We start from the raw sequence: 12,965 nt of genomic DNA on the forward strand, positions 1-12,965 counted from the left end.
AATGCACATCTACATACCTACATATATTTTATAATCTGAACGCCATCACTTCTTTTCACTCCTCTCCAGCAGCTTAGGGGGCAACTTACAAATCTCACAAAAATCAAGAACATGTTTGCAAGTAAAAAAAAAACAAAATTGAAAAAAAAAAAAACAAAAACAAAAACAAAAATACATACACACATACTTGAAACATCATTAGTTGAATAATAATTCGCCAAAGAAAACAATAAATCAGCAATAAAACAAGTTTATTTTTTCGAATATTTACTGCCATTAATTTCCGAACACTGTGCTTCAGTCAGATGTTTACCACTACATTGTCATGCCACTCGTTTACCACTCCGTTCTAATCATTTTAAGTTTTTTATTTGTTGTTTTGCGAAAAATTTCAATATCAATTAGTGCCATAACAATAACAGAGATGAGCTACGTTATTGGCGTACGTAATTTAGTACCAAATTGGACAAAGTGTATGATATGGGTATGGTATGACTTGAGATTGGATAATAATTTTAAATTTCACAAAATAAAAAATTCGTCCGTCTGAAAGAAAACAAATAAAGCCAAATTTTTGCATGAAGCTCTGAAATGTATAAATGGACCATTTACCGTTCTGAGGGTGTGGCAATATTTTCTGAAAACGGGTTTGGTGCTATTTTTTTATAATATTGATGGATTTAAATGTATGGAATTCCACTAATTCGAGGAGTTTTCAAAATTATCCAAGGAATTATGCTAGCCTCATTTCTTTATATATTCCACAAATTCTTAATAAATGATGAAATTTGAAAATTGTCAGTCTCAAGCATACATATTTAGGTTGGTTTCTTTGTTACCAATTGTTCTGTGGTATGAAAGTTTGATTTACATATCGGTTTTCTACAATAGATATTATTCCCGATATAATTCTCGGGAATAGTGCTCCACGCATCATTTGTTGTACGTCAGAGTTTGTCCATGTACTCTGAAGTTCTAAAATGTTATTTTTTTTTAGTATATCCCATAAACTCGCAATAGTTTTGATATCGGAGATTCGTCTTAGCCACTTTAGGTTTAAAATTTTGAAGAACTAGTAATCATCTTGTTGGAATACGATCCCTTCTCTCGATTATAGTAATAAAATTATTTTTGGTAGGAAGACGCCCATTTCTTAAAAATATATCTTCAAATATCTTTAAGAAATGGGCATTGCTAATAGAAGGAAATCTTTTAAATAATTATTTTGGTGGCCTGTTGATAAAGTGTATCTTCAAAAATTATATTTTGAAAGCCTTTTTTTAACAATGGAAATTCTGAAAATATTATTTTAAATATTTGAAGATTTAAGGGTAATGTGATTTTATTAAAAATATTTTAGAAATCAGTTTTTTTAAATATTCTTTATGGACTTTAAAGATATTTTTAAAAAAATATAGTTATATATATAGCAAAAAACTTAAGAAAATATATTTAAAAACTACAGGTTTTTAATGGAACTTAAAACAAATAAAGAATCAACTTTGTCAAGACAACTTAAGAAGAACTTGAAGAAATATTTTCAGAAAATTCACATTGCAAATATTCAAAAAATATTTTTAAGTAATTCTACGTTATCGACAAAAAACCTCGTTGTTTTGTCTTTTTAATATTTTTGTGAAAGTCTATTAGCCAAATTGACTTTTAAGAATATTTTTTGAGGACCTATATATTTTAGGGATCACGTAGAATGGTAATATTTTTTAAAAGAATACTGGCAATATGGATTTTTTATATTTTTTTGAAGAAATTGACACCGGGGAATTTTAAAAATATCTCTTGAATAAATATCAGCAACGTAGAGATTTTTAAATATATTTTTCTATTCTTATTATATTGCGGATATTTTTAAATATTTTTGCAGGCATATTAACAACGTGGAGTTTTTAAAAATTTCTTCCTATATTTTTATTTTAGAAATATTTTTGAAAGAATGTTAGCATAGTAAGTTTTTATATATTTTTTTAAGTACCAGTAAGGATTGTTAGAGGGCTTCTTAAAAATCGGTTTTTTTTATTTTTATTTATTTGAAGTTATATTAGGAAGTTTTTTTTAAAGATTTTTTTAAACATGAATTAAAAAATAGCATTTTAAAAGTGTATTTTGAAGGAATATTTGCTACGTGGATTTTTTAAGAATATTTTAAATTTTTCCTAATATTTTTAATTTAAAAAATATGTTTGTAAGAATATTAGCATGGTTAAATAGAGTCCTGTTTATGGAAGGCATTCACCCCTAAGAAATCTGGTTTTTCTATTATTTTTGGAGTTGTATTAGGATATTTTTAAATATTTTTAAACATAAATTTTTATATAAAATACCAATGGGGACTTTTTAAAAATATATTTTAAGGAATATTTGCAACGTGTATATTTTTAAAACCCTAGGAATAAAGTGGATTTTTTAAAATAATTTTTGAGTAACGCGGACAGTTTAAGCTATTTTTTATGTCCTATTAACAAAGACAATTTCAATTTCAAATATTTTATGTTGTCCTACTAGCCACGCGAAATTTTGGAAAGTTTTAAAAATATTTTTAAGACCGATTATTAACGCAGATATTTTAAATTTTTTTCTTGAAGATTTATTGGGATGTTGAATATGACATTTTTTTATGTCCGATAAATTATTTGGGATATTGAAATATGTTTTTTTTTTTTTTCAAATCCTATTATAACGTAATTTTTTTTAAATAGAATATTTAAAAAATATTTCTTCAAGGGCTCTAAAAAAGGTATTTTTAGAAAATTTTTTTATAAATATATCATATTAATAAGTAGCTTTTAGAACTTATTTAAATATTTCTTCAAGGGCTCTAAAAACGGATTTTTAGAAAATATTTTTATAAATATATCATATTAATAAGTGGCTTTTAGAATTTATTTTCAAGTCCTAATAATGAAGAGGATTTCGTAAATATACTTTTTCAAGCCTTGTTAATAATGTGGAATTTAATGGAATGGAATTTAATTTTTTTCGAGACTTATTACTAACAAGTTTTTTTAACATTTGTTCAAAGGAATATTTTTTTTTGTTTTTTAGGAATATATTTTAACATGTTCTTAATATATATTTTTTAATCTTTAATTTAATTAAGAAAATTTAAATTACTATTAAAAAGTAAATTTTTAAAAATATTTTTCTCAGGCCCTTTTCATAGCATGATTTTTTAGGATTTTTTCTATTTTTTTAAATATTTTGAATAAATTTTGCCAACTTGGAAGTATTTGATTTTTTTTTTTTTTTGAATTTTTGATAAAGTACCACTGTAGTAAAAATTCCATCTCTGTCACCCTTCCAAATAACCTTTCATTGGAATTACTTTTTGTTGCTGTTGTTGTTGTATATACAGTACCAGGGGTGCTCAAGAAGAAATATCTGTTTTCAGTCAAATTTCTCTTTGCTTATTTAAATCAAGATTCTTGATTCTTGTCAGTACATTTTGCAAAGTAACACTCAGAGATAGCAATGCGAGAGATAAATTTAACACCTCTCTTTTCTCATTACATATTTACCCATATATGCATCAGCTGATTGTTATTACTTTTTGTTGTTTCTCCTTATGACTTCATTCGTTGTGTATAATATATTCGACAATGAGTATTGGATTTTTTTTAATGACACACCAGCAGCTGTTTTTTTTTTCAGTTACCTTTTCGGAGCAAGCAAAAACGGCGCGCACATTCCTCACATGTTTGTTGTTGTTATTATTATTCGTCATCTGTTTCTTGTTGTTGTCAGGCCATACATAATCTGTTTGTTGTTCGTTCTGTGACGAACGACTGTATCGGCATGTGTGTGTGTGTGTGCGTTCGTTCACGTTTTGTTTGCTTGGTTGTCTCGTTTGCTTTGCCACCTCTGCTTTGCTTCGGTAGCTATGTGAAATCAACCCTCCATAATATTTTTGTGTGTTACGCTCAAATGCTGTCATGCGTTCACGTTTTGTGTGTTTCAGTGTATTTTGATGTTTATGGAATTTTTTCGCTTCTTGTGTAATTCTCATTCACTTGAAATTGCTGGCGCCTTAAGATGTTTAGTTTGTGCGGTGTCGGGTTAGCTTTGCGCAGAGGCGATATCGTAACCAATGAGGTTCTACCGAGGTGCGATTATTGCTAGTTGAAAACTTTAACCAATACCCCGCCATGGGGACGTGAAATACCGTCCACTACGGCAATTTTTGCAAGCCCGAGAGGGCTATCAGTGAATGAATTTGATTTTTCGATTACTTGTAGTTTTTGGGTTTGTGTTTGGCGATTCAATCCTTTCGTAAGGATTCTTAAGGGAGGAATTCGTACACCGAACTTCAGCTTTCTTGTAGAACATTTTTGTGTTTTAAGAAAAGCCTAGACCTAGATCCTTAAATAAGGACTTCAAAAAATATTTTTAAAAAATCCACGTTGCTTTATAGGACTTCAAAAAATATTTTTAAAAAATCCACGTTGCTTTATAGGACTTCAAAAAATATTTTTAAAAAATCCACGTTGCTTTATAGAACTTCAAAAAATATTTTTTTAAAAAATCCACTTTTATTGTTGGTCCTTAATTTTTTTTTTTTATAAAATCCACATTTATTGTTGGTCCTTAAAAAATATTTTTTAAAAAATCCACATTTATTTTTGGTCCTTAAAAAAATATTTTTTGAAATCCACATTTATTTTTAGTCCTTAAAAAATATTTTTTTTAAAAAATCCACGATTATTGTTGGTCCTTAAAATTGAAAATGTTTTAACAATCCTCTCTTTTTCCCCTCTCTCTTTTCAGTTCCATTTCGGTCCTGAGCAATGATGGCTTTCGCCTCTACTCGATCAATGCCAGCGATAAAATTGATGAAATTTTCGCCAAAGAAAACACCGAACAGATACGAATTGTCGAACGCCTTTTCAATAGCTCCCTGGTAGTGCTGGTCACTCACCAAAAACCCAACTGTCTGAAAATGTTACATTTCAAAAAGAAACAGGACATCTGCAATTGTGTCTACCCATCGGACATCCTGTGCGTGCGAATGAATCGCTATCGCTTGGTCGTCTGCCTGGCCGAAAGTATTCACATTCATGACATTCGCGATATGAAAATTTTACATTCCATTGAGAATATTGCTCCCAATGAGTTGGGTCTGTGTTCACTGTCGTTAAATTCGCATTTGGCATTTCCCATCTGCACCACCAGTGGAGAGTTGAGAATTTTCAATGCCAATAAACTGAAAACAGGGCTGACCATTAAGGCCCATGATACAGCTCTCTCGGCAATGGCATTTTCACCCAGTGGCACACTCTTGGCTACCGCCTCGGAGCGTGGAACTGTGATACGTGTATTTTGTGTTAAGAATGGCCAGAAAGTTCAGGAATTCCGACGTGGAGTGAAACGTTGTGTACGCATTGCATCGCTGGTGTTTTCCACAACAGGGGACTTTTTGTGTGCCTCCTCGAATACGGAGACGGTGCACATTTTTAAGATTGACACCAAGGCCGTGGAGGCTGCGGAACGCAAGGCTTCTATTGGTGAGTTAAATAAACAAACTATCCTTCGAAAATATTTAACTAAATTGAACTTTTTCCCGTTTCAGATGATTCCAAAAAATCCACGGCAAATGGTACATCACCATCCTCCGCCAGCACTGGTACCACATCCGCCACCTCGGCATCAAGTACAAATACAGAAAATTCCTCTTCGACAACTCCCTCCACAAAACAGCATCAGCAATCACAACAACAACCTCCCTCTACTTCAAATACCACAAATGCCGTATCTAATCCCGCCACAAACCCTGCCTCTATTTCCTCAGCTTCCAGTAATTCCTGGTCCATGAGTGGTTATCTTTCCAAGGCCATGTCTTCATATTTAATACCTTCACAAATTGGTGATGTCTTGAGTCAAGATCGGGCCTTTGCCACAGCTGTATTGGGTCAACCTGGCCTTAAACATGTCTGTGGCCTGGCACGCATACAAAAGGAGCTGCGACTCCTGCTGGCCTGTGAAGACGGATTCCTTTACATACATGAGTTCAATAGTGAAAAGGGTGGACCATGTAAGCTGCTGCATGTTCATGATTTGCGTTATACCTTGGATGGTGTGATAGGTAAGCTGGAAAAATAATTTCCTTTAAAAACAGGGAATAAATAATCTTTCCTTCTCCATTTTTTCCAGAACTCAATCTCTCCGATAGCATGGACAAAATTTCCTTTTCCGGAAATTTACCCTCCACACCAACAAGCAACCCTTCCTCAGGTTTCTCAGCGGATGCTGTCTCACCTTCTGCCGCCGGCGGTGTTTCACCACATTCCAAGGACTCTGCCTCATCGTCGCCGCACAGCAAATCCAGTTCCATGAGCAGTGTTAGCGTTATCATAGAAAATCCCGATCCCTCAACTGACAATTCATATGCCAGCATATTAAAGGGTACCGAACCCGGGCTGAATACTCTTACAGGTATTATGGCCTAAAATTGTAGATGATTTTGATTGGTTCACATAGAAAAAATTGTTTTAGCATCAGAAAAGAAAAATGTCAGGGTGAAAATTTCACAATGTCATGGTTCAGATTATTTATAAGGGTCATTGGAAAAGTATGCCTTTAAATTCCATGGTCTCTGGGATTAGCAAAAAAGGTCATTGGAGTGAATAGCTTTTAGAACAGCATGTTCTGTAGGATTATCAACTAGTAAAAAAGCAGTAAGTTTGGCCGGGCCGATCTTTGAATACCCTCCACCACTTGGAACGATTTTGGCAGATAAAAAAAAAATTCTTTTAAAATTTACGAACTTCAAACAGCGTATTTGAAACAATTCCGGTGAATCGTGTCGCTAAAATCATCAAAATTCCGAATATAGGGAGGTACCTTATATAGGAGCTATACGAAGACGTGGACCTGCACAGACAATTTTCTGTCATAGGCTATAGCATCCGTTACGAACTTCAAGTACCAAATTTGAAACGATCCCGGTGAATAATGTCGCTAAAATCATCAAAATACCGAATATCGGGAGGTAGCCTTATATGGGGGCTATACGAAGACGTGGACCTGCATAGAAAATTTTCCGTCATAGGTTGTAGTACCCATTGCGAACTTTAAATACCAAATTTGAAACAATTCCGGTGAATAATGTCGCTAAAATCATCAAAATACCGAATATCGGGAGGTAGCCTTATATGGGGGCTATACGAAGACGTGGACCTGCATAGAAAATTTTCCGTCATAGGTTGTAGTACCCATTGCGAACTTCAAGTACCAAATTTGAAACAATTCTGCTGAATAATGTCGCTAAAATCATAAAAATATCGAATATCGGGAGGTAACATTATATGGGGGTTATACGAAGACGTGGACCTGCATAGAACATTTTCCGTCATAGATTGTAGTACCCATTGCGAACTTTAAATACCAAATTTGAAACAATTCCGGTGAATAATGTCGCTAAAATCATCAAAGTACGGAATATCGGGAGGTACCGTTATATGGGGGCTATATGAAGACATGGACTTGCACAAACAATTTTCTGTCTTAAACTTTAGTATCCATTACGAACTTCAAATACCAAATTTGAAACAATTCCGGTGAATAATGTCACTAAAATCATCAAAATACCGAATATCGGGAGGTACCGTTCTGTGGGGGCTATTTTTTTTGTTATAGGCTGCAGTATCCATTACGAACTTCAGGTACCAAACTGGAAACATTTCCGGTGAATGATATCGCTTAAATCACCAAAATACCGAAAATAGGGAGGTACCATTATGTGGGAGCTATATGAAGACGTGGACCTGCACAGACAATTTTCTGTCATAGGCTGTGGTACCCATTACGAACTTCAAATATCAAATTTGAAACAATTCCGGTAAATGATGTCGTTTAAATAACCAAAATACCGAATATCGGGAGGTGTCGTTATATTGGGGCTATACCAAAACGTAGCCTACATGGCCCATTTTCAATACCAAAAGTCCTGCAGACATAATACACATTTGAGTAAAATTTTATCTACCTACTTCATTTTGTTCGGAAGCTAGAGTGATTTCCACAGACGGACAGACGTACGGACATCGCCATATCGACATAGAATTTTATGCAGATATGCTGTGGAGTCTAAAATGTATATTTCGAGGTATTACAAACGGAATGACAAACTTAATATACCCTCCATACTATGGTGGAGGGTATAAAAAGCTAAAAAAAAATATAAATCCTTTCAAAATTCACTTTCCCTGGAAACTTTTATTTTTCGTTTTAATTTTTTTGGCAATTTAAAGTAACTAAATTTTTTTGTTTGTTGTTCCTTAACGTTTCAGCAGATTCGGCGAAATTTCGAAAACTTTGTGATGCCATTGACACACCTACTAAATTGTATGATGAGCGACAGTTTCCCCCCGTAGCCATAGCGGCCAAAGATTGACCGAAAACGGTGACAACAACAACAACAACTGCAACAACAAGCCTAGCTAAAATGCAACGTTTAAAATGATTGCTGCTTATTAGAATAGGAAGTCTTCTATAAATTGATGATGATGGTTTGAATCATGGCTATTGTTTTATTTATTATAACCAATTTATTTTTGTTAAAATAAAAAAATCGAAAAAAAAAATTAAAATTTCGAAGTATCTCCAACAAAAAAAACTTAAAAATGTAAAAAAACCCTACATTAAAAAAAAAATATGAAGCATACTTAACCATAGACTTTGTCGATACTATGTATATGTATTTCTTAACTCTTATATTTAGCATTTATTTAAACGAATATATTTATGATTTTATTAAAATAATTCATATTTTTAGATATTTTATCAATATAACTGCTCTAAAACATTTTATGACAAATAAAGTTCAAATTAGTTGCAATTTAGAAATTAAATTAAAAAAAAAAATACTCTCATCTCTAATTTTTCATAATTAAAAAATAAATATGACAAATAAAACAAAATATATATTATATTAAGTGTAAAATAAATAGAAAAAGGAACTAGAAAAAAACTAAAATAATTAAAAAGAAAGATTTTAAAAATGTAAAAAAAATATTAAACTATTTTGTGTACTAAAGAGAACTCTCCTTTATAGAAAAATAATAATAATAATAATAAAATGGCCTTTAGCCTATAAAGGTATTATAGAAACAAAATATGCAAATTAAACTATCAGAAATTTTTTCCTTCTAATTTTCAAAAATGTATTCGAAATTTCCTGTTTTTTTCTAAGAACCACATAAAACCTCCTTAGCAATCCTTTCAGTAAATCCAAATATCCAACAGAAACTACCCCAATTTTGTTCCTTCTAATTTCCAAAAATATATTTTAGAAATTTATTTTTTTTCCAAAACCCTATAAAATCCCTTTTAACTTTGTGACAATCCCTTCTGTAAATCCAAATTTAAAATCAAAATATCCAAATAAAACTATCACAATTTTATTCATTCTAATTTTCAAAAATATATTCAAAATTTCCTCCTTTTCTCAGAGCTATATAAAACCCCCATAGCTTTGTAGCAATCCCCCTCTATAAATCCAAATTTGAAATAAAAATTTCCAAATTAAACTATCACAATTGGCTACCTTCCAATTTTCAAAAAAAAAAAAAAATCGAAATTTCCTGTTTTTTTCTAAGAACCACATAAAACCCCCTTAACTTTGTGATAATCCCCCCTGCAAATCCAAATTTAAAATCAAAATATTGAAATAAAACTACCAAAATTTGATTCCTTCCAATTTTCACAAAAAAATAAATTTTCTGTTTTTTTTTCTCAGAACAACATAAAACCCTCTTAACTTTGCGATAATCCCTTACGTTAATACAATTTTAAAATCAAAATTTCCAAATAAAACTACAAGAATTCGATTCCTTCCAATTTTCAAAAAAAAAAAAAAAAAAAAAAAAATTCCTGTTTTTTTTTCAGAACCACGTAAAACCCCCTTTAACTTTGTGACAATTCCCCACTGTAAATCCAATTTTAAAATCAAAATTTCCATATAAAACTACCACAATTCAATTCAATTCAATTCAAAAAAAAAAAAAAAAACAAAAAAAAGTCGAAACTTCCTGTAAATCCAAATTTAAAGTCAAAATATCCAAATGAATTGAAACACAATTTTGTTCTTTTAATTTCCAAAAAAAACCTTCGAAATTTCCTTTTTTTCTCTCAGAACCACATAAAACCCCCTTTAACTTTGTGTCTGTCCTACCAATGAAGCTACCACAATTCGACCCCTCCCAATTTTCAAAAAAAAAAAAAAAAAAAAACATTCGAAATTTCCTGTTTTTTTTTCTAAGAACCACATAAAACCCCTTTTAACTTTGTGGCAATCTTTTCTGTAAATCCAAATTTAAAATCAAAATATCCAACAGAAACTGCCCCAATTTTGTTCCTTCTCATTTCCAAAAAATATATATTCGAAATTTATTTTTTTCCCAAAACCCCCTTTAACTTTGTGGCAAACCCCCCCACATAAAACCCCCTTTAACTTTGTGACAATCCCCCTAAAAATCAAAATACCAAATGGAACTACCACAATTTGAATCTTTCCAATTTTTTAAAAAAAAAAAAAAAACATTCGAAATTTCCTTTCTTTCAAAACCACATAAAACAATCTTAAACTTTGTGACAATCCCTTCGACACTTCCAAATTTAAAATCAAAATATCCAAATGGAACTACCACAATTTGAATCCTTCTAATATTCAGAAACAAAAATATATTCGAAATTTTCGTTTTCTCTCAGAAGCATTTAAAACCCCCTTAACTTTGGGACAATCCCTCCCTGTAAATCCAAATTTAAAATCAAAATATCCAAATGAAATGAATCGCAATTTTATTCCTTCAAATTTTTCGAAAAAAAAAATATATATATATATATTCAAAATTTCCTTTTTTAAAACCACACGAAACCCCCTTTACTTTCAAATTTTCAAAAAAAATGTATTCGAAATTTCCTTTTTTTCAAAACCACACAAATCTGAAATCCAAAAATCCTAATTTCCAAAAAACCTTTGAAATTTCCTGTTTTTTTTTTTTCAGAACCACATAAAACCCCCTTTTACTTTGTGACAATTCCTCCCTGTAAATTGAAATTGAAATCAAAATATCCAACAGAAACTAACACAATTTTGTTCCTCCTAATTTCCAAAAAATATATTCGGAATTTATTTTTTTTCCAAAACCACATAAAACCTCCTCTTAACTTTGTGACAATCTCCCTCTGTAAATCCAAATTTAAAATCAGAATATCCAACTGAAACTAACACAATTTTATTTCTTCTAATTTTCAAAAAAAAAAAAAAAAAAAAATCAAAATTCCCTTTTTCCTCCAAAATTTTGTGACAATCCCCCTAAATCATAATATCCAACAGAAACTACCATAATTTTTCATAATTTTTTCCTTCTAATTTTCAAAAAAAAAAAAAAAATCCCTTTTTCCTCCAACAAAAAACCCTTTTACTGAACCCCCCTTAACTCTGTGTCAATCCACCCCCCTCTCTGTAAATCCAAATTTAAAATCATTCCATTTTTTTTTTTGAAATTCACAGATGTTTCTTTTATTATAAATGTGATTAGCTATAGAGATTTTATTCTTTCCATTGGAATCTAATGTCAATGTACCTTATTAAGATTAAAAAAAAAACACATTTTGAAAATCACAATAGACGCTACACATGTGTATATGTATGACTTGTATATTCCAATTAGTTTTAATTTTTAAGCAAACTGTGTGAACCAACAAAACTACATAAAACAACAACAAATAAATGCAATAAATTGATATGCAATAAATATGTATCTCATGAAGGACGAAACGAAAAGAACAAAAGAAAATGATGGGTTTCAAATTTGTTTTAATTAAATTTTAAAACTTAGGAGTCCTTTATTGTGCAAGGAAGTAAACCTAATTTTCCGACTTTGTATTAGAGGATTAAAAATATTATTTTCATAAACATTCCACTAAAGTTCATTTTTTTTTAAAAAAGAACATGTAAAATAGTATCCTTCGGTTTTGCCGACAGATGTATACCCCCAGCCTTGAGTTATGATTATTCAAACTGTTGACCTTTTTATGGGGGAGCTTCCGAAGCAGTTGGAAAATATTGACCAATTCGTATCTGACCCAAGACTGATAAAAATATTACAACGTGCCAGATTTGGACTATACCGACAACTTCCTATACTTTATGTGAGATATGTACAAATTTTTGGAAAAGGTGGAAATATGTGCGAGGTAACAGATATATAGCAGACTGAAGTGTTCCATTTTCATACTTCATCTAATAGAGATAAAAATATTGGCATGTGCAAAATTTGAAGAAAATCGAACATTTATATCCAATTGTTTATGCGAAATAATAAATTCCGATAAATTCAATATTCATCTTAGGTTTCTGGTTGAGAGAAATATTTAGATATAGCAAGCTGTAAAGAATCGCACCGACTTTTTTCGCAAGTTATGACAGATATAAGTATTTTATATAAGTATTTATAAATTGTGACCCTTTGTTAATGAGATACCAGAAGGGGTTCACAGATATCTGCCATCTTCACAACAAATCTTGTCTTAGCGAAAATATTTGGATGCGTGAAAATGGAACATTTTGTTTTTCGAAAATTATCTATGCGTCTTCGTATAGCCCCCATATAATGATACCCCCCTTTATTCGGAATTTTAATGAATTGAATTGTTTCATTTTTGGTATTTGAAGTTCGTAATGGATACTACAGCCTATGACAGAAAATTGTCCGTGCAGATCCAGGTCTTTGTATTTTGATGATTTTAGAGACATTTTTTATAGGATTTATTTCAAATTTCGTATTTGAAGTTCGTAATGGGTACTTCAACCTATGACGGAAATTTTTCTATGCAGGCCCACGTCTTCGTATAGCCTCTATATAACGATATATCCCGATATTCGGTATTTTGGTTATTTTAGCGACATTATTCACCGGAATTGTTTCAAATTTGATATTTGAAGTTCGTAT

General features: G+C 31.1%; 1 protein-coding gene and 1 non-coding gene across 3 annotated transcripts in view; both read left to right on the top strand.

Annotated features, from left to right (window-relative positions):
- The window catches only part of LOC131800415 (uncharacterized), a 31,158-nt gene extending 19,362 nt beyond the window's left edge, over nucleotides 1–11,796 (top strand). The window contains exons 2-5 of one of the 2 annotated variants that reach the window (XM_059126086.1): nucleotides 4,780–5,516; nucleotides 5,582–6,094; nucleotides 6,163–6,444; nucleotides 8,301–11,796. In XM_059126086.1, the coding sequence (XP_058982069.1) occupies nucleotides 4,780–5,516; nucleotides 5,582–6,094; nucleotides 6,163–6,444; nucleotides 8,301–8,404 (1,636 nt within the window). In that variant the 3' untranslated portion in view covers nucleotides 8,405–11,796. The remainder of the gene's footprint in view (nucleotides 1–4,779; nucleotides 5,517–5,581; nucleotides 6,095–6,162; nucleotides 6,445–8,300) is intronic. The other variant, XM_059126087.1, reaches the window with a different exon arrangement.
- On the top strand, nucleotides 4,074–4,213 carry LOC131803996 (U4 spliceosomal RNA). Its single transcript, XR_009342861.1, has one exon. It is a non-coding gene; the product is annotated as a U4 spliceosomal RNA (small nuclear RNA).
- Nucleotides 11,797–12,965: the final 1,169 nt, after the last annotated feature.

This window comes from Musca domestica, unplaced genomic scaffold (genome assembly GCF_030504385.1).
Source record: "Musca domestica strain aabys unplaced genomic scaffold, Musca_domestica.polishedcontigs.V.1.1 366, whole genome shotgun sequence".
In the NCBI taxonomy this organism is placed as follows: domain Eukaryota; kingdom Metazoa; phylum Arthropoda; class Insecta; order Diptera; family Muscidae; genus Musca; species Musca domestica.